This window comes from Xyrauchen texanus, chromosome 4 (assembly GCF_025860055.1).
Source record: "Xyrauchen texanus isolate HMW12.3.18 chromosome 4, RBS_HiC_50CHRs, whole genome shotgun sequence".
Lineage (NCBI taxonomy): Eukaryota > Metazoa > Chordata > Actinopteri > Cypriniformes > Catostomidae > Xyrauchen > Xyrauchen texanus.
Genome location: NC_068279.1, coordinates 16,321,430 through 16,344,620, shown reverse-complemented (window position 1 = coordinate 16,344,620; position 23,191 = coordinate 16,321,430). Strand labels below are relative to the sequence as shown.

The following is a 23,191-nucleotide window of genomic DNA, read 5'->3' as shown; positions in this document are numbered from 1 at the left end:
GATGGTGGTTTCTAAAAGGCATTCTCCACAGCTCGCACAGTAAAAGCAATTGTATTATCTCAAATTTAAATTGACAGAAAGACTCATATCTCTCAGCATGCATTATTATTTGAGGATGACTGTTTTTGCTTACACTATTTGCCTGTTGGCTGGTGATGGATGTTGTGCTCCGTGGAAAGGAAAAGAGATGTATTGTAATGTGGGTAAATGGAGTTTGTGTCTTAGCAGATAAAGTAAACAGAGCAGACCGCTGAAAGACACTGATTATTCTAGTGTAGATTGGTGAATGGATTTGGTGTGAATTTTTGGCAAGAAGTGTTATTGCTCTAATGATTGTGTTTAGATGTGTGCATTTACGTAGCTATTCTTTGAGGAAAATTTTTCCTCAGAAATGTGCAGAAACATACGGAAGCGTATTGCATTCACTTGAGAAAAAAAAATCTACTCTGTTTTTCTGAATAAACGAGTTAATTATCTCAGAATTACGAGATAATTTTTCATGGAAAAAAAGTTTTTGCTCTGTTTTTCTGAATTAACGAGTTAATTATCTCAGAATTATGAGATAATTTTTCATTAAAAAAAATATTTTGTTCTGTTTTTCTGAATTAATGAGATCCCTCAAAATCCTGCCAGGAGCTCTATTTTAGCTGGATTGCATGGAAGTAAACATGTCCCGCCTTTCAAGTTTAATCCGGTTTTATTTTACTTTGGGTCTGAGACATTGGGAGATACGAGAAACTATCGCGTGCACACGCGTTACAGTTTCCGGTGTGTGTGTGTATAGCTCTTGAATTTATAGAGATATATTTTAAACTTGGCCTTCAATACAAAGACATTACTGTCTATGACATTTGTAATACTGTCATGGCTGAGACACGCTTTGATCTTCCAAAGGACACTAATCAAGCAATAGACTTGTACTTGTACTTGCATTTAACACTAGAACTACCGGAATTCTAGAACTACTAGAATGGCCATAGTGGTCATTCTGACCGTTCATACTAGACTGTACCAAATGTCATGTCATATTTACATTCGAAACTTCTATTGAGGTTTTAGAATGAAGCTTCTAATGTCTGTCGTCATATTTTATGGCGTCATCACCCTAAAAATGTATTGAATAAAATAGAATAATATGGATTAAATGGAGCGCCAAGCGAACGCAGATAGTCCTACATAATACGATCTTTTTTTGTAATATATAATAGTGCTAGACTATACACATACATAGGCCTATATATATTATATATTAGCTGCTAGACTGCCCCGGAAGGTGCGTGCCTCGCTTTGTGTACAGCAAGTTTTTTCACCACAGTGAAAAGGGTTTCGAAAGTCTAAACGCCAACAAACATGGAATGAGGCGGAATATTTCGTTAGATAAAAACATGTTGTGAATTTTGGAAATTATTACATCTATCCTTTTTCAAAACATGTTGACTTTTGGACTTTACAACGCTCTGGGGTTATTGGAAATTGGAAACAATCCTATGCAGCCACCACTGGAATCAAAATCCATGAATAAATGAATCTGTTATATTAATAATAAACACCAGGACACGAAATTTTAATTCTAATGAATGTGAAAATGTATTAGTTCATCGATAACCACAGAACATGCTATTGTAGCTAATTACAGATACAAATTTGATTATTTATATTAAATATGCCCTTATTAGAAAATCACCATCTTATAATGATTTCTGAAGGATCATGTGACACTGAAGACTGCAGTAATGATGCTGAAAATTCAGCTTTGATCACAAATTGCCTTTTACAATATATTCAAAACTGTTCTTTTAAATTGTAAAAAGAGTTCACACAATGTTTTTACTGTATTTTGGATCAAATAAATGCAGCCTTGGTGAGCAGAAGAGACTTCTTTTAAACGGTAGTGTAGGTCTAAAATTAAGTCATTATGTAAAGAAAATGTATAGTCAGATTACTTCTTTTAACTTAAAACTTGATTTTGATCATTAAGTCTCCTCACATTCATTCTCTTTCTGTCACATTCCTCATTGATAGGCCCAGGTGAGGGTCTTTTGTCTCTTCAGGTGTGAATCACAATCAATATTCATGATCATTCACGCCTCCTTGCATATTACCTTTCAGCACTAAAATTGTCTTACAAAAGTTAAATTACTATATTGTTTTGTATGAATGAGGCCACAAGATCTAGATCTAGGCTACAAGATCCAGTTCTCAAAAGCCTTGTGGACAAATATTTATTGTGTGTTATATGGCCTTATTTCAATGACTTAAAATTTTAGTTTTTTCAAAAACCATGCATAAATGTTATTTTCTAAAAAATACAAGCCTGTACACACATGTTGCTCACATATTATTTTAGCCCAGTTTGTGCTGAATACAGTGTTATCAGACTTTAGCCATTAATATGTTTTTAAGCAACTGAAAAAGGCACAAATGTCAAGGCATGTCAAAACTTCTCCAGGGCTCAAAACACCCTCAGACCCCAGAGGGTTAATTGCAATGTAAATGTAATTATGGCATATTACGGCTCGACAAAAGCGATGGTGACACAATGATCCATAGCACCTCTTGACACTGCAGCAGTGGCTTGTCCATACTTTTTTTTACTGGGGTGGCTCATTTGGTGCATAGACTCATTCAAGGATGGCATGAAGCGTAACCTAACATTCCTGGTGATAATGATGATGATTATGATGATAATAATAAGATATGTACATTTTTAAGAATTTCAGTAGTCGAATATTATGTAGTTAAATAATTTATTGTTTTTTAATGTAAATAATGCAAAACACAAGACTCCAAATAGATTGTATTTTTAAATATTGTTTAATAATATTTTAAAATAATATTTTTTTCAGTATAATTTATATGCACAATATGTAAATACTGTATACATAAAGCATATATGCAAATGTTATAAACACTGATAATATGGTTACTGTTTCTAAGAACAGCACACCATGTAACATTGAACACACAGTAGTTCTGTGCAGTTTTGGAGAGTTAAATCTAACATGGCATGACATAATTCTATCATGTAGGTAATTATTAAAGATATTATTAAAAGATATTATAGATATTTCTTAATCTTATCATAGGCCTATAAAGAATGTGCATGGATTTCAGTTTTGTGTACTCAATATAGCCTTATGTTGGGACTACAAAAATGTTGTTTTAAAAAACTTTTTTAAATGTTGATACTTTTCTTAAGAGATGTACTAGGCTAGATTAATTAAGACTGAATATATTACATTACGAAAGGAAATAAAGGCTAAATGAAGCAAATTTCTGATGAAAATGTCTGAAAAATGTATGGGCCTTTTAATTGTGTTAACTCTAAAACATGATTATATGTGATGTCTGTAAAAATAGCTGGGTGCATCACACTTTATTGGTCTATTTGAAAATGTTTACTGTGCTGATTAATTAAAAATATTAAACTTGAGTATACTTGTATTAGCAGAATAAATTGATTGGAATATTTGGCAAAATACAACTGAACTAGTGATTGTAATGCTTACTCTATAAAATGTAAAAATGTATATGTACTCTATTTTAGAATTAAAAAGATGGACAAATGTTCATGTTATGTACTCATATTCTGAGTCTCTGTTTTCACCCTGGTGTAAATAGCATCTTCCACACAGTGCAGCTATTTGCACCCCAGTAGTCTTGTGAATCCAGAGGAATATATGACAAACTAATCAATAGGTGTCACTGCAGTGGCATGGGGTGTAAAGACAGTGTGTGAATGTGTAGTGTTGTCCTAGTGACCACGGTTTGAATCCACGCTTTATCTCACTCCTTTTCCCATCTGATTTCCTGTTTCCACACATAATGTTTCCTTTAATACTACTAAAAGGAATAGTTCACCCAAAAATGAAAATGCTCTCTTAGATTTTTAGAGTGCTGTCAGGTCCTTACAATGCAAGTAAACAGGTGCCAGTACAGCTCACTGAGAGCAAACAATATTCAATATTCAAATGTTTTTCTTTTCCTATTCTTAGCCTTGAAATCAATAAGCGAAAGGAATGCATGAAAAGAAGTTCTCTTTTCTGGGAGTTTCTCTGTCCTCAGCGGTTCTCGTAAGTGAAGCTTTGTGTAGCGTGTCAGCTGTGCCTTTGTGCATTGTGAGAGATGCATGTAAATGGTGCTTCTTGTTTGTTGTGACCTTCAGAGGGAGAGATGGGGAGAGTGTCTAGCAGAGAGAGAGAAAACCTTCTTAAACTTCGGTTGACACTTGTAAACAGAGTTGGATGTGGAGTAAGTTTTTTTTGTGGTGACACTGTACTATTGTGAAAGACACATTGTGTTCAGAGAGACAGGACGCTATTTGACAGTGATCTGAGATCAGCCTTTCTAGCCAGTTACAGAAGGACTGGAAATTAGCAGGAACCTGGCAATTCGATATTATATTGATATCTGTGTTGCGATAATATTCAATGTGAAATGCATTGCAATTAAAAACATCACATATTGCGATTTTTCACCTACTTGTTGATCAGTCAGACCAGAAACGTCAATAGATCATAGCGGTGCTCATAATTCAGCAGCGGAGCAGCTCCAAAACTTCACTGAAGAGCCACAGAAGAAGAGCGTAGCAATGTTAGTGCTAGTAAAAAATAAAAAAAACAACATAAGGAAATAGCTTCAATGTGTTTTTCATTACACATAAACTCTTGCACCCTAGCTGTATAAAAGAACTGTGTGGACATCTTTACAAATGAGACAAGTATAGTATATATGATTCTGTGTATATATATATATATATATATATATATATATATATATATATATATATATATATATATATATATATATATATATATGAGCTTAGATATTCTAGGCTCATTCAGAGTAAGCATTTTGGTTGAATAGCAATAATTAAGAAGTAGTCTGTGTATTGACCAAATGCCACAGTACATTTTTGCCAATACATTTCGACTCACTCTGACTGGTGCTTAATCTCCTTTTTCTCAAATATATTAAAAGAATAGTTCACCCAAAAACCAAAATTCCAAACCCGTGTGACTTTCTTTCTTAAGCAAATCACAAAAGGAGTTGTAATAATGAAAGTCATGGGCCATCTTTTCAGTACAATGACAGTAGACAGTGCCTCATTTTAAAGTCTTAAAAAATAAAAAAAAATTAAGTATTATAATAGTAGTCCATGCAGCTCGTGTATCATCTTCAAAGTCTTTAGCTGGCATATGAAATTTAAGTAAATTATCATTGAAAATCTTGACATCCATTGCATGTTCATGAAAACAATAAGAGGAGCTTGTTCAGTGGCATTTGTTCATGCGAGAACTTTATTATTTATTATTAATTATTTTGAACACTAAATGAGCACATGAAATTAAGTATATTATCACAAATGTTGCATTTTTGGATGAACTATTGTTTTAATATAAAAAAAAAATGAACTAAGGCCACATCCATACTTAACCATTTTAAAGTTTGAAGACTCTGTGTTCAGCTTTCTAACATCATCATTTTAAAAGTATGTAGTTTCCAAGCTGAGTATATACGAAAGTCTCAGTTTGCCATTCTGCCATTCTAGTGTGGATGAGAGGTGTAAAAATCTATGCGTTTTCAAATGAAAATATATAAGTGTGTACGTGGCCTAAAACGATAAATTCTTGGGTGTTTGAATATCGTATTGTTACATAAAATATTAGAATATTTTGACATATAAATTTTCCCCCCACCTCTACGTGCACACAAATTTGCCACATGCACATCAATGGAGAGAAGTAGACTAAAAGGCTGATCTATGCTCAGCTATAAATGGCACCCTCGGCTGTAAATTCTGTAAGTTCCTAATCACAGTCTACACACATCAACCAACAGCTTATTTCGCAGATGGCTAGTTGAGATCTCTCCAAAAACAAGTCCTCTGCAGAGAGAGAGGGAGATAAATAGAGAGAGAGAGAGGGAACAATGCAGCAAGAGGTGTTGAGAGATGCAGCTTTTTTTTTTTGCTGTACTTTGCATGCTTTAAACAGCGTGCCAGAATATGTTTGACATCTCTCTCCAACCACTTGCTGTGGAGTGTGTATTTGTGTGCACACCTCTGTTTGTTTGCATATGCAGTATCTTTCATTTCACTTTCCTCTCACATCTCTTTATTGTTGGAACGGTCACTTTGGAAGCACTGGCAGGTATGGTAGCCAACAAATACTGTATGTTCAGCAAATGGGATTGTCTTCAATAGGTCAGCCTGTTATTTACAAAATCAAATCTATGACTCTAATCTCAATCAGCTGGACAATGTGATTCTCAAGGTCTATAAGATACCCTTTAGTATACCCATATATCTCAATGGCAGTTTCTCGGCTGATGCTTGTCTTTTGCTACCATCTTTTCTCATGGGCACAGTTTTGAAAATGGCGGTTTTTGAGCCAATTACTTGAGCCATATATGCCATGTGACTAACCACTCTGGAGCCAGAAAATTAAAACATACTGATTGGCTGATGGCACTAAGAGAATGGTTGAAGACGGGGAAAGAAGTCAATTTCAGGCTTTTAAGAGCACTTCACAAAAACATCTGTCACTGGTAAAAACATTTATAATTATATTATTATTATTATTATAAAATTACATATTTGCAATTTGCTAAATGTTGCTTATTCCATCTAAATGTATAGCTACATTTGAATGGCCATCAATGGAGATGGTTTTTACCACCAGATAGTGTGGTTATGGCGAAGCAAACCCTGGCCCACAAACCAGATAAGTTCACACCAACTCTTGTGGATCAGTCATGAAAGACTGTGAATGCAACCACCAGCCAATGTGGCTGAAAGCTTACTGTGGTCCGTGTGGTTATCATAACCTGTTTCTCTGTATGTTTGCATGTTTTTCTCTGCAGTGGGTACTTGCATTTGAGATCTTCATCCCCCTGGTGCTCTTCTTCATTCTTTTGGGCTTGCGACAGAAGAAGCCGGCCATTCCTGTGAAAGAAGGTAAGGTACACACAGGGAGACAGCACAGGGAGAGAAGTACATGATGAAGAAGAGTTGAAGAGAAAGAAGTGTAGGGTGGCACCTACCCCGACCCAGCTAACCATCGCCCCCAGAGATCGAACAACAATCTTTTCAAAGTGAAAGCACCACTGTTGTTTATCTAGGGTTGTTCTTGTGAAATCCAAAGCACAGTTCCACAGTGTACTTTATCAGTCATTAAAGAGAGCTCACAACAAAAATGAAAATTCTGTCAATACATGACTTGCCTCCTTGGAACACAAAATAGTCATTCGCACATATTAAACTTGAGGCATCAAGTTCGATTAGCTTTGGCGTCAGTGACGACAACTCTAGCTGGACACCTGCCATCTTGACAGGCAAAGTTTGAAAATATACATGAGTAAACCAGATTTGAGAGCTATTTTATGGCTTTAAAATAATTTATTACACAAGCCATATAGGCAACTTTTATGGTGTTTTTTCTTTCTTTTTGGAGATAGAATGCCCGTGGCTTTTTTTTTTTTGTATGTTAAAGAACAATGTGAACATTCTGCCTAACATCTCTGTTTGTGTTCCACGGAAACAAGAAAATTTGATAAACTCTATCATATATATATATATATATATATATATATATGATAGAGTTTATCTACTTCTCTATGTGGTCACATCATGCAACTTTGCTAATCTGGCACTGATTGCAAATGTTGTTTGGCTGTTAGACAAGTGCTTTAGCCATATAGAACACCCATATTTGTATGTCATCATCACAATGTCTCTGTTATTTCCAATGCTGAAATCACACCATATTTTCTTTTATTTTGTGCTTCTACCTGTCAACTGTCCTTTGCTCAATACTTTCTCTACATATCTCTCTACCTCTGTCTTTATCTTATTCTCTCTCTTTCTCTTGGTGCATGTTCACTGCATGCTGGACCAGTGTGTAAGTCAAAACATTGATTGTTTTTTTGCGTGGCTGATTGCTTTGGGTTAATGGTATTTCTCCACTGTGAGTCCTCTAATTATGTGTCTGTGTTTTGCCGTGGACTCTAATGTATTTACTGTGTTATTGTTATGTATGTCATTGAGGCAACTTTATCCTGTTTTACACATCAATCTAATGGTTAAAAGACCTAGCCCTGAATTACTACTACAGTCCAAGTGTAGTAAGCATACTAGAGCCTGGACAGATATCTGAATACATGCACGCACGCACACACACACACACACAGTCTTCTGCCAGAAGTGAGTGATTAAAAACAATAATGTCCCCTTTACATCTGGGATTAACATGCATTTTATTCATATGATCTGGAGATTCTTTAGCTAGATTGCATTTGCTCTTTGCATTTACACAATGCGTCCCCAGTGTGATCGGAGTGAGATCCGATTGCACTTACCCATGCAAAGTGGAAAATGCCACATACATATCATATTACTTGATCTACTTTTATGGCGATGACAAAAAAATGCCTTAGCATTTACACCTTTGTGGAATATATGGTCAGAATTAATTCCTGATATATTCTAAATGTAGTGGGAGTGATGCAATCATAATCTAATCGTGAAAGTGACAAGGGGGTATTTACATTTGGTCACTACCCGACTTACGAATAGCTATCCGATCATGAAAATTACCAAAGTGTAAATTCAGTGTATTTGTGAAGGATGGCAATCTGATCGCATGTAAGACATTATTCGGCCAATGGAAATGCATCCTGTTGGCCACATTTTTTTTTTTTTTTTTTTACTTTATTGAAAGTAATCAACAATACAATCAAAGTAGCAAAAGTTTAAAAAAAAGATACATACAAAACATAAAAATAAATAAATAAAAAAAATAAAATATAAAAAAGAAGAAGAAAAAAAAACACTAAAACACAAAATAATTAATCAAATAAACACATTGAATATAGTACAATTAACCGCAGTCTTAACAGCTTTTTTGTTTTGCATGGAAGAGATAGTAGAAATATACTGTTCCATTTCAGTTTTTAGCACTGAAAAAAGTGTTTTTTTATTACCGAATTTACATTTATGGATATGGAATTTGGCAACAAATAAAATTAGGTTTACTAGAAAGAGTGCACCATTGTCCTTCCCACGGTCACTAAAACAACCAAAAATTACATTTTTGTAGAACAGGGAGAACTCAGGAAGAATATTGTCAACTAAAAATGAATTAATGTCTTTCCAGAGCTTATATGTGAATTCACAAGACCAAAATAAATGTGAAATAGTTTCAGGATGCAAGCCACAAAAGGAGCATTTTACATCAATGTCATTCCTAAACTTATTTAAGCAAACATTTGTGGGGTAAAACCTGTGTAGTAACTTGAATGAGACTTCTTTAATTTTGTTAGTTAAAAGGAACTTCTGAGGTAGGGACCAGACTTTTTCCCAGTCTATGTTAAGGTCAAACTTATTCCAATAGAAGGATGCAGGAGAAATAGAGACTAGGTCCGTCTGAAACAAGGATCTAATTTTAGAGTTCGATGCTTTATTGGTAGAGAAACAGACTTTACCTAACAGAAGCTGAGTTGGATCAGGCGGTGACATTGACAATGGCGGAGAGATATCACAAGACCTGAATAACATACGAAGACCTGAGGGCACAGCATCAAAAACTATAGAGAATTCTCTTGGGCTTACTGGAATCTTATATTTGGCAAGAAATTCTGAATAACTGAATAGTAGTCCATTCTTATTAAAGAGTTGGCTGACTAATAAAATACCATTGTTGAACCAATTATCATAAAAAAGTGACTTGTTCTTATAAACAATATTAAAATTGTTCCATATATAACACCTCTGTGGAGAGAAGTTATGCTTGTAAAGTAAAGCCCATGCCAAAAGAGCCTGTTGGTGGAAATTGGAGAGTTTAACTGGGATTTTTTGTATTTTATAGTTACAGAGCAGAATAAATTTTAGGCCACCTAACTGTGAAAAGACATAATGAGAAATAAAATTCCAGATGGAAGTAGGGTGTTTTAGATATTGCTTGATCCAATTTATCTTGAATGTGTTGTTGAGCGAGCTAAAGTCTACGAAATGTAAGCCCCCTTTGTTGTAAGAATTCAGAACTACAGACTTACGAATATAGTGAGTTTTATTTTTCCATAGAAAATTAAATAGCATCTTATCGACAGATTTACAAAAGGAGTTATCTACATGTAATGACTGAGCAGCATAGGTTAAACGAGAAATACCTTCCGCCTTGGTGATTAGAACTCTGCCTTTCAAAGAAAGATCTCTTTGTAACCATCGGTTGAAAACCTTTTGCGTTTTTTCAATGAGGGGAGAAAAGTTTAACTTACCTCTGGCTTTTCTATCTTTGGTGATATGAACACCAAGATATGTGACTGAATCTCTTACAGGGATATTACACACTACGGAAGCAGAGCATTTATTCACTAGTAACAGTTCACATTTGCTAAGATTGAGGGTGAGACCAGAAGCTTTGGAAAAAGAGCGAATAAGATTAATCGCAACTGAAACCTGTGAAGCATCTGCCAAAAACAGGGCTGTATCATCCGCCAACTGACTGATTAAAATATAATTATTTGCCACACTAATACCTTTAATAGGACTGTTTTTAATGTGTAAATTAAAAAGTTGGGCAGCGAGAAGGAACAGGTAAACAGAAAGAGGACACCCTTGCCGTACTCCACGCTTTAAATCAAACCTTGGGGATGTACCATTGCTTAATTTAATAGAACCGTTTCCATTAGTGTACAAAGTTTGGACCGATCTGCAGAAGAACTGACCAAAACCGAACTTTTTTAAGGTTTCCAATATAAAATCGTGTTCTAAAGAATCAAAGGCTTTGTAAAAGTCTAAGAAAAAAATAAAACTGTCTTCATGAACTAGCTCAGAGTAGTCTAATAAATCTAAAACCAATCTCACATTATTTGAGATATGTCTATTATGCATGAACCCAGATTGGCTCTCATCAATAATAGAGTCTAGTACGGATTTCAGTCTCTTAGCAAGTATCAGAGCAAAAATCTTATAGTCACTATTTAATAAGGAAATGGGGCGCCAATTATCTAACAGGAGAGAATCTTTCTTAGGCTTAGGAATGAGTGTAATTAGACCCTGACTTAATGTAGGTGGCAAGGAACCTCTATAAACACTCTCAGCAAAAACTTCTTTTAAAAACGGGGCTAGGCTCAGAGAAAAATGCTTATAAAATTCGGCAGTAAAGCCGTCCGTACCGGGTGATTTATTAATTTTTAGTTGATTAATAGCATTAGTAATTTCATTTAGAGAAATAGGGGCATCACAAAAGTCATAATTAGCTTCAGAAATCTGATTGATATTAGGAATAGAATTAAAGAAACATGTGGCATCTTGGGGACAATATCTAGAGGTGTAAAGATCACTGTAAAATCTAGCACAAAACTTGGCAATTTTCTTTGAATCGTCAGTAATTGTTCCATCAATACTTAATTGTTGAATGGTGTTATTTTTTGATTGCTGCTTTTCTAGTCTAAAAAAGTATGCAGAATTCTGCTCACCCTCTTCGAGCCACTTACGGCGAGATCTAACAAAAGCACCTTCCGCTTTTCTTTTATATATCTCGTCCAACCTATGCTGCTGATTAGTAAGCTCCAACTGTTCTGACTCAGTAAGTACATCTAAAGGCTTAGAAGTTAAAGACGCAATTTTACGTATAGTGTCGTTTTCCTCTGTTCTTCTTTTTTTAGCTAAATCACTACTGTATTTCCTGAGAAATTTAGCAATTTCATACTTTAACAACTCCCAGTTATTGCTAAAAAGATTCTCACTTTGAGCTTTGTCCCAGTAAAGCCGAATAAAACTGTCAATTTTAGAAGTCACTTCCTCATGTTTAAGGAGAGTACTATTAAGTTTCCAATATGAGGTTTTAGGAGAGCCGGGAGAGAGAGAAGGAATGAGAAGTTGAATAGTCTTATGATCAGATAGGGGCGCTGGTAAAATGCTCGCAGCTACATTTTTCAGATCCTTGGATATAAGCCAGAAATCAATGCGAGACTGCCTTGATAACGTTTTGTTGCTCCATGTATATGATTTCTGTAGCGGGTGAGTATCTCTCCATATATCGGTTAAATTAAAACTATGTAAGAGCGTCTTCACATAAATATTAGAGGAGTCCGCATTCCTTGCAGGCAACCTATCCAGGCAATTATCTAACACGGTATTAAAATCTCCGCCCAAAATGATAGAAGAGTTTGGGAATTTAGACAACCAGTAAGAGAGTCGTTCTTCCAAATTATCAAAAAAACTGTTGTTCTCTGTTTGAGAATTGAAGCCATAAGCATTAACTATAATATAAATTACGCTAGCAATTTCTAGAACTAAAAATATGCAATGACCGCTTTTGTCACAGTCAGAGTTTAAAACTTTTCCACTAAAGCGTTTTTTTAAAATACAAACACCAGCTGAGCGCTCAGATCCGTGGGATAGCCACAGGTCACCCCCCCACTGTGATTTTCAAAAGTTAGCATCCTGTTCAATTGAGTGTGATTCCTGTACAAAACAAAAGTCAGTATTAAGCTGTTTACAGTATAAAAATATAGCCTTTCGTTTAAGGTGGTTTCTTAAACCTCTTGTGTTTAAAGAAATAATAGATAAAGACATAAGGAAAAAAATAGAATAAAATAAATGAATACAAGAAAAACTAGACCAGAAAAATGGTAGAGCGTATACGGAAATAAGTAGGATAAAGTCTCTACAAAAGCGCCAACATGGGTCTGAGAACAGCAAACCTTATGTGAAATTTGTGAACATATGCTAGCAGTACAATCAACCAGACTGTAGACATTTTATGAAGAGCGTCCTTTGTAAGGAAAACCTAAAAAGAGCCCGTTTTCTTTTACTCCCACTCAATTTTGTAATTATAAATATAATTTTATTAATTATTTATTTAATCCCCCCCAGGAAAAGTAACTAAACATAAACAAAAGGCTAATAGACAGCTTTGATCCGCTATTGAGCCGTTATAGTTTGAGGCATCAAAATAAAAATAAAAATATTTCTGAACATAGAGTGACAAGCTATGCATTAACAAGCATGTTAGAACAATTTTTGACACTCCTCTGCTCCAAAGAGCAACTTTGATTCAGTAACATAAATAGCAGGTACTAAAACCTGACTAAATAACATAAAGAACATATAAAGTAAAGACAGCCTTAAGCTGTGTACTAGAATTACCTCATCTACAAAGTCTCAAGGAGGGAGAATTTCCTTTCCACCCACAAAAGCACGACCGCCCACGAAGAAAGCTGGCTTGCCATCTTTCCGGGCCTGATCAACAATGGGCCACAGTTTCTTTCTTTTCTCTCTGTCCTCTGTCGACAAGTCCTCCGCCAGTTTGAGGTTTTTGGTCTTCAGGAAGCCACACGGCATCACGGTAGAATCTGGAAGAGAAGCGCAGGATGACACCTCTCGGTTGAATGTTACCAGGCTTCCTGGGGCCAAGGCGGTGAACGACGTCTATGGCATTTGGAAGCCTGGATTTAGCCTCTGGAAGCAGACCCTGGCATATCCGGATGATCTCAAGTCGCAGATCCTGCTGATCGTTTTCGTCTAGGCCGTAGAGCTTGAGATTCCAGCGTCGGGAGTACGCTTCTAATTGAGAAACACGCTGCTCAGTCTTGTCAGTATTAAATTTGCAGGCCTCAATCAGCGAATCACAGCGGTCAACTCTCTCTTTAACACTTTTAACTTTAGCACAAACAGCATCAAAGGAATCTTTAATACCGGCGATCTGCTTGGTGTTTTCTGTAACTGCCATCTTCACGTCGGCAATCACCATGGAGTTGTCACTGACCAACTTTTCCAAGGCATCTGACCTGCTGTTTATCAGCTGCGAGAGGGAGGAAAGCTGGGAGAGGATTGCGGCAGTTGTCGTATCTTCCACACGTCTACATTTAGGTGCAGGTGATATAACCGGGGTAATGGGAAGTTGCGGAAAATTATCATCCACTAACGAGACCTTCAGTACCTCCGTGTCTGACTCGAGGTAGTCGTGCATGTTGTCAATGAGCATGTTGTTTGAATCTGACTGCTCAGTGGGAGCTAACGTTTCAGCCATGTTGGTAAAACACGTACCAGCCAGCGCTTTTTTAGCGCCGCTTTTCCTCTTCTCCTGAGACTTCATTATACCAGCAAAAGTAACCAGAATACAGCCGGACAAACGTGGTACATGAACTAAAAGCAAAAAGTCCGTTTTGTACACACTTTAACTATATAGAAAACAGTTCGGTTTGCGGAGCTCAGAGAAACACGTCCACTCAGAGCGCCATCTTGGTCGACCCCTCCTGTTGGCCACACGTGTAAAATTTAGTCGTCACAAATATGTCAGCATACGGAAGTCTGGGAGCCCAAAGATGACGAAGTAAATGTGGCATAACAATGTTGTGTTTTGAACCACAATTGTCAAATCATTTTTGCCATCTCCTATTTTTAGCCACAGTAAGTGCAGCAAAATTGAATTGCCCGACATTAGCATCATCACGGAAGTGAACGGCATTATATTTGCATACAGCACAGGAATTGTAGATCTTATTAATATGCATTTTGTGGTGACCCTGTTATGTGGCCAAGTGTAAATGGGATGCACATACCCAGTTGGATAGGAATCCGATCAGTAAAAACCAAGTGTAACTAAATACCCCCTAAGTGTAAATAGTCCCAATGCATCTTGGGTGCATTTAATCTTAGCTTTTAATGTGGTCATATGCTCTCCGATTGTGCTTTGATCACTGAAAATGCATGTTAATACCAGGTGTAAAGGGGGCGTTGAGGTGTAGGTGTTGGGTCCCCATATGTCTTTGTGTAAACATCAACATAACCCATAATCAGCATGAACGACAAGCACACCATTCAACAGCAAACCATTCAAACAGCTTTTCCTAAAAAAAAAAAGACAAATCTGTGTTCACCAATCTGTGTTCTCCACAACCAATGATCTGTGACTCTAATTGTTTGACACACACACCCTCCCTGACTAAATTCATCCACTTACTGAGCCATCAATTTATTTCCCCCTGACTGATCTTTGCTCTTTTAATCCTCAGCGGTGTTTGCAGAGAGGGAGCAGATGTCGGAAATAAGAGTTTGAGGGAAATCGAGGCAATAAACAGCGCTACCTCTTCTGAGCAGACAACCTGTCACTGGAACAGCAGAAATATGACACTGCTCAGCATTAAAACGTCAATTGAGAGTTTTTGCAGAGTCGTCAAGTGCTGATAATAGTGAGCACCATTTAACTAATGTTGCTTCTTCTGAGAGAAAGTGTCGTGGCTGGCGGTGGGGCTTTTTTTTTTTTTAGAGCGGGCGACGTTGGAAAAGGATGCCAACACAGGCCCTTGCCACAGTGACAAAACACTTAGGGGAGGAAAAGTGTCAGCACTTACCTTTAACAGGGTTCGTACAAGGTGCTTGAAGTAGGCCTACTTGAATTTGGCTTTTTCAAATTTATGTCCTGGAAAACCCTTGAGAATAGCAATTTTTAAAAAGAGGTGCTAAAAGGGTTCTTGAGTTATAGAAAATCTTAAAATACGTTGCTTAAATAATTTAATAAATGAAATGTATTTATTTATTTTCGGAAAAACACGATGACAGACCACTATGCCACTGCTGAAGCAGGCAGCGCATAGACGGTGCTGTCACGTGGCACCTGTTAATTTTGATAGCGCTTTTCAGAATGGGCCAATCACAATCAAGTGTGATATGAGGATTTAAAATATATATATATATATATATATATATATATATATATATATGTATATATATTATAGATACTGCTGTTGCAGATTTAACAAGTATGAATCCTTGCAACTATCAGTTTTAATTACAATTTACTCTCCAGAGTGAAAAAATTATATGAGGTGTAAAACGTTTTGAATGATTTGAATGCAGTTCAATGGAGGATTCAGTTTTGTGAGCTGTCTAGCGTCCTCTTGTGTAAAGAAAACGACTCGGTTACTAACGTAACCTCGGTTCCCTGAGAGGAGTGAACGAGTATTGCGTAAGTAGCTTACGCTATGGGAAAACTCCGTTTCTCAAGAAATATTGAAGTCTTTATGTAAAACGCATTGCAGCTGCACAGCAGACGAGATATATCCAGCTGCAGACCCGCAGCACCACCAGTTTCAGAACCCCAGCGCCAGAACCTGAAGTGAGGGGTGGAGTTATTGACAATGAGACAAGCATGGCGGAGAGGTGAGTTGTGTAACGTTGTCTAACGTTTTTGACATCATGTGGTGAAAAATTATCGCATATATTAAGTTCAGCGTTTATCTGCTAAATATTTAATTTGTGCATAACTTTATCATCTTATTGAAGCTTGAATATGTTGTCATACTTTATTGTATTAAAAAAAAAATTCTACGGATGGTTCGATACATTTTTGCATGTTGTAAATGGGCCTTGCGGTGATGTTTTGAAGACATCTTGTGAAGGTGTTAAAGTGTTTGCTCCATTCCAACAGCCATCTGCTCAGGGGTCCAGTGGAAGAGCCTTTTTTCATTCGAATGAATGAAGACGACAAGGAAAAGGCCCGCAACAAACTCCTGGAACAGTCAGAAGCTTCCAGAGAGCCCTTTCTATTTCATTTTGTGTTCAGGGATGACATGGAGTTATTTTTGCAAGAATGTAAGGACAAAATGGGCCTGAGAGTGAATTCCTCATTTGATACAGTTTAAGTTTAATTTATACAGGATTGTCATGATAAAATGGGCCTAGGGGTGAATTGGTCATTTGTTGTATATATTTTTATTGTTTCTTTTAAAATTATGCTGAATTTTCTCTCTTTTTAGTTTTTTGACATGTTTTATTTTACATAAAGAAAAATGCATGCTGCACATGTTCTTGTGAAATAAAGTATATTTTATATAAAATGCCCATAAGTTTCAAGCATTATTTTTCACCATCATGATCAGGAAGTAACTCTCATAATACAATGAAACGGATAACTATATACAATTATATTACACAAGATCAATGTTTTAAAATGCTTATTGTACTGTACCTTAATGTATCATTATAACATACGTATAAAGTATGATGTTTCGTTTGTAATAAAAGCAAACTACGCTCCAAAACGTTAGGTGGCGCTACTCGGTTTAGTACGTAAGCTCCACCCCTCACTTCAGGTTCTGGCGCTGGGGTTCTGAAACTGGTGGTGCTGTGGGTCTGCAGCTGGATACTATTGCAGCAGACAGCAATGAGCGAGGCAGCTCGGTCATTGGCTGTGCTGCGGTAACTTGCTCGAACCAATGACGGGGCGACTCTGAACGCGCGACCAATGAGCCTGGCCGCGCTCGCGACGCTCAGAGCCAGCCAAGATTAGCATGGCTAAGGCTATATATTAGGCGCCCGTCATGAGAGTTCTTTAGGTTCAATCGACTGAAGCGAACTGACCAAGCACAAGCACGGCAGCTTACGCCAATACTCGTTCCCTCCTCTCAGGGAACCGAGGTTACGTTAGTAACCAGTCGTTCCTCTCGAGAGGTTTCTCCTATTACGTAAGTAGCTTACGCTATGGGAACACCATGCAAAAGCGCTGTGCGTGCTGACTTAGCTGTATAAAGCCAGAGGCGGATGCCTGAGCCTTAAAGCAAAGTGATTATCCAACAAGCCGACCAGCGGCGAGCTAAATAATGGGAAAATACAGAGCGCTTTTGCCCCAAGGAGGTCCATGGTGGGAGCTCATTGTAAAAACACAAGCACATAACTTATGTACTGATTTTTCTATGTATTGATATGCATAAAAAATCCTCTAAGTCAGTCAGAGACGGACCTATAAGGGAGGAGATAATGCTCAGCATATACATACTCCAGTCCATTCTACAGTCAGGCTGATAGAATGTTGGAATGCAATGAGGGGACCTGTAGGTTATAAAACCTGATAAATGTCGAAGGCGAGGCCCAGCTTGCTCCTCGTAGAGTGAGCTCTGACGCCTAAGGGGCATTGAAGGCACTTGGCTTCATAAGCCAGCGTTATAGCATCCACTATCCAGCGTGATATTCTTTGCTTTGAAACTGCGAGACCTTTAGTGCGGCCGCCAAAGCATCACGAATAATTGTTCCATCTGTCTGAGCGGGGCAGAGCGTTCCAAATATACTCTGGCGCCCTGACCGGGCAGAGTAAATTAGCGTCGCTTTAGATCCGCTGGGGGCGATAAGCTGCCAGAGATATCACCTGTACTCTGAAGTGTGTGGAGAGCACTTTAGGAATATACCCGTGCTTTGGCCTAAGGACAACTCTGCAGTCGTTAGGTCCAAATTCCAGGCAAGCAGCGCTTGATGACAGCGCGTGCAGGTTGCCCACTCTCTTGACTGAGGCGGCGCCAGCAAGAGCGCAGTTTTGGCGATAGCTGTTTAAGGTGCATGGTTCGGAGAGGTTCGAGCGGGGCACTCTTGAGTGCGTCAGGACCGTGGCCAGGTCCCAGATCGGCACCGAGGGGGTTCATCCTCCTAGCGCCTCTTAGGAAGCGATTGATTAGGTCGTTTTTCCTAATGAGCGTCCTTTATCAGGATTGTGTGGCGCTGCTATGGCAGCCACATAGACTTTGAGCGTGGAGAGTGTGCGGCCGCCTCCAGCAGCTCTTGCAAAAAGCGAGTACACTTGGTATCTCGCGACGATTTGGGGTTCAAGCTCTTGGTATCACACCAGTCACTGAACACTTTCCACTTTCGGGCATATAAGCGTCTCGTAGAGGGCGCTCGCGCCTCCGTGATGGTTCTCAAAACTCAACTGGGGAGGTTCTCGGGAACCCGTTGAGGGGCGGGGATGAAGAATCATCCCGTTGGCCTGCCTGAGGAGGTCTAGCCTCAGCGGAATCGGCCATGGGGCAGATTGCATCATCTGCATCAGTTCTGGAAACCACGTCTGGTTTTTCCAGAGAGGGGCTACCAGGAGCAATGCACATTTCACTTCCCTGATCCGACTGATGACCTGAGGTAGTATCGCGATCGGGGGAAAAGCATACAAGGGGCGGCTCGGCCAGACTTGGGCGAGCAGTCCGTGCTCTTTGAGAAGAAAAGGGGCAGTGCGCATTTTCCATGGAGGCGAAGAGGTCGACCTCCGCCTTGCCAAAGGTTTGCCATAACCACTGAACCGTCAGGGGTGGAGAGACCATTCTCCTGGGAGAACCTTGTCTCTGGACAGCATGTCCGCTCCTGGTTCAGGGCGCCTGGCACATGCGCTGCTCTCAGCGGCGCAAGTGGTGCTGTGACCATGAGATGAGCTCCTGGCCATAGAGTGCAGGGAGCTCGACCTGAGTCCACCCTGGCGATTTATATCACGATACTACCGTCATGTTGTCCGTTCGGACCAGGGCGTGTTCAGTTTTCAGGATGCGGAAGCAGGGCTCTGAGAGCCAAGGCGACGCTTTCATTCCAGACAGTTTATATGTAGAGCTTTTCGGGTTTGACCAAAAGCCGGAGACAGGCCTGCCCTCATAAAGAGCCCCCATCCTATTTTGGAGGCATCTGTCGTGATCATTTTTCTCCGTGTGTTCACGCCCAGACTCACGCCGGTTCGATACCAGTCGGCGGCTTTCCAGGGTGTCAGGGCTTTTATACAGCCGTGATTTGCTCTGATTAAAAAGTGGCCCGGCGCCACGCGTGAGTGGGGACACGGCTCTTGAGCCAGCGTTGGAGAGGGCGCATGTGCAACAATCCTAGCTGGAGTACAGCTGATGCGAGGCCATGAGACCGAGCATCCTTTGAAATCGTTTGGCGGTAGCGCCCGGTCTGAATGATGTTGCAAGGCGTCGAATAGAGAGCACGCTCTGATGAGAGGCGCCGTCATCTGCACTGAGTCTAGCACTATTCCCAGAAAGGAGATATTCTGCCTGGGGATATGCAGCTCTTTGCAAAATTGATTCTCAGACCCAGGCATTCTAGATGGCTGATAATCCAAGATCTGTGCGTCGTTAACTGACTCTCTGATTGTGCTATGATTAGCCAATCGTCGAGGTAATTCAGTATTCGCACTCCCGCTGTCTCAGGGGAAAGTGCTGCGTCCATACATTTAGGTGAATGTGCGGGGGCCAATGATAGGCGAATGGTAGTACTGTGTACTGGTATGACTGTCCCTCGAGCGAATCTCAGAAAAGGCCTGTGATGAGACACTATCGAATGTGAAAGTAAGCGTCTTTCAAATCCACTGATAGAAACCAATCCCGGGCGAACTTGCGCGAGGATATGTTTGGTCGTTAACATTCTGAGCGAGCGAATCATTAAAGCTTTGTTCAGATGTCTGAGATCTAGGATGGGGCGGAGGCCACCGTCCTTTTCGGACGAGAAAATAGCGGCTGTAAAAACCTGCCTGCGCTCATAGAGGAGGAACAGTTTCTATAAGCCCTTCTCTATTAGTTTGAGCACCTCGGTGCGTAGAACATGTGACACATCTCTCCTCACTTTCGTCTCGACCACCGCTGAAAAGCGGGGTGGTCTCTGGCGAATTGAAGCGAGTAAACGTGTTTTATTATGTTCAAAACCCATTTCGGTATGTCGGGATTTTTTCCCAGGCTTTTGCTCGCACAGATATGGGCTGAATGCTGGCTGGGGCATGTCGCAGTGGCGTATGGGCCCCACCGGCAAATTGCCTTGTGCTAACACTGAGCTTACAGCTGTCAGAGGTGCGTGGCGCTGAGCATCCTTGTTGAGTGCCGAGTGCAGGGGTGCGTGTGAGATTACAGGCACGCCGCTATCTCCGAAATGCTCACAGCATGAGCTGGAGAAATGTTTGAAACTGTATGGACAGTGTTTTCGGGTGGGGGTGCATACATCGTAATAGGCACGCGGCGCCACTGTCATAAAGCTTCCGGCTCTTAGTGGGGAGTTTCTTGGCTCGTGCGTCGCATCCGTGATGCTTGCGGCATGAGACAGAGAAATGTTTGAAACTGTATCGACAGTGTTTACGGGTGGGGTGCATACATTGTAATAGGCACGCGCGCCACTTTCATAAAGCTTCCGGCTCTTAGCGGGAGTTTCTTAGCTCGTGCGTCGCATCTGTGATGCTTGCGGCATGAGACAGAGAACTGTTTGAAACTGTATGGGCAGTGCTTATGGGTGGGGGTGCATATACCGTAGTAGGCGCAGCGCCACTTTCATAAAGCCTCCGGCTCATGGCGGGGTTTTTGGCTATGCATACAGTGTTTGTGTGTAGGGGTGCATGCAGGACAGCAGGCACGCGCTACCTTTATAGTATTTCCGCTTTTACTGGGGAAGTGTTTATAACTGTGGGAACAGTGCTTGCGTGTAGTGGTGCATACATGACAATAGGCACACGATCTACATATATGGTGCGTCCAGCTGGAGCTGGGGAAGTATTCGGCACTGTTTGGACAGTATTGATACGTGGGAATCGCGCTTTAGTGTGGACACGTGACCCCTTAGTGACACAGGCAGAAAATGACTCTTTTGTGATTTCTGTGTGTTGCCGTTAAAATGGCGTTTGATTGCAGGTGAGCGAGTTCTGTGACTGGCCCATTGACTGCTGTACAGACATTTCCAGCCGCCTGTAAGGGGACTGGGTAATGTTTCACACGTTTTAGAGAGAGTGGTCCGGCTTTTGCGAGACACGCACTCTCTCTTTTCTTCCTATTGCTAGGAAGACTTACGAGGCTCCGGGTTCAGCACGATCTTGGGCGAGGACCCGTTGCTCAAGGCTTCCCGGTTAACGAATGCGGCGTCGGCGTCGTTCAGGTCTGCTCTTTGGCTGGGAGGCGGGGCGCCGCCCTGGCTCGCTGCTGCTGCTGAGGCGGTCTCTGGCGGCTCTGAGGCGAGCTGGAGCGCTTGGGCAGGAAGTGGCGCATAGCCTGCGAATCCTTCCGAGCTTCAGTGAAGCGTTCAGCAAACTCTTTTACCGCCCGGTCGAACAGGCGCTTGGAGCGATAAGTGGCGTCAAGAAATGGCGCCTTATCCGCGTCCTTCATCTCTGTTAGCGTCAGCCACAGATGGCGCTCAAGGACAGTCAGGTTAGCCATGGCCCGGCCGATGGATTGGGCGGTGGCCTTTGTGGCTCGCAGGGCTACGTCAGTGGCGCTCGCGCAGGTCCTGAAAGCCTCAGGTTCAGGTCCCGACTCGATCCATGGTGCGGAGAAGTTTGGCCTGATAAACTTGTAGAACAGCCATGGAATGAAGCGCTGACGCAGCTTGGCGGCGGCGGCGTATGCGCTGACGGCGAGAGCTGAGGTAGATCGGCAGGGCTCGAGGGATGAGAAGCTTTGGCTTTCCATCCAGCGGTGGAGGGTGGGCACAGATGGTTGGCCACAGCCTCCTCGAGGGCGGGGTTCCCTCGTAGCCTCTTTCTCTCGCACTGTCCACCGAGGAGGCGAGGAAGAGAAAGAAGGCTTCAGGCGAGCAGAGTCGCGGGGCTTTCCACGACTTTGTGAGTTCAGTCGTGAACTTCGGGGAAGAAAGGGGAGGGTCTCTGTCGAGGGCCTGCCGGCGCCCTGCAGGAACCACTCGTCCAGCCGGCTGCTGGCGGGTTCTTCCGGAGAAGACTAGTCGAGCCCGAGGTCTTCCACGGCTTTGGACAGGATGCGGATGATCTCAGAGTCCATGCTGGTGCCCGTGCTCGTGTCCGCTAATGTCCCGGCCAGTCGTCGGATGCAGCGTCAATAGAAAGGCTGTCATCCTTTTCACTGTCGTCCCCTGACGCGGCGAACGAGACGAGACCCACCGCTCTGTTGGAGGGTGCTGGTCCGCCTGCGTGAAATGGACTGGCGGCGGGAGATCTTGGGTAGTGGTGAAGCACGGGGACTGGCCCGGCGTGGCGTCACTGAATTCTGCGTGCTCTGGCAGCCTCTGTGGCGGCGTTTTTCTTGCACGGCTCAAGCGGAGGAGACGGCAGCACGGTGGAAGCAGGCTCGTTTGCGGCGAAGGCGGCAAAGCGGCTCGGCGAGGCCAGGGAGTCACATTCGGGGCATCCGCCCTGAATGAGAGCAGCTTCTGCGTGGTCAGGTCCCAGGCAGCGAGTGCAGATAGCGTGGCGGTCCCCGTCAGGAAGAGGGCCTCTGCACGAGGCGCAGGTTAAAGGCATTTGGAACAACGCCTCGAAAATTGCTCTTTACTTGAATCAAAAGCGTCGCAGAGGCGATCACTTGTAAGTAAAAGGATATCAGTGATGCTGCGCCGGATGGCGTAGCAGAAGGCTTCGAAGCGGCTGAAGGCGCCGGCGTCCTCTTAGCAGTCCTGCTGTAGGCTTGTCAACAGCGGCGAAAAGACTCC

The 23,191-nt window shown here is 41.1% G+C and overlaps 1 protein-coding gene across 1 annotated transcript in view; it reads left to right on the top strand.

Annotated features, from left to right (window-relative positions):
• LOC127637640 (ATP-binding cassette sub-family A member 2-like) overlaps positions 1-23,191 on the top strand; it is a 92,251-nt gene that overhangs the window by 28,792 nt on the left and 40,268 nt on the right. Inside the window, exons 2-3 of the mRNA XM_052118811.1 lie at positions 6,865-6,958; positions 7,899-7,901. Coding sequence (XP_051974771.1) covers positions 6,865-6,958; positions 7,899-7,901 — 97 coding nt within the window. The remainder of the gene's footprint in view (positions 1-6,864; positions 6,959-7,898; positions 7,902-23,191) is intronic.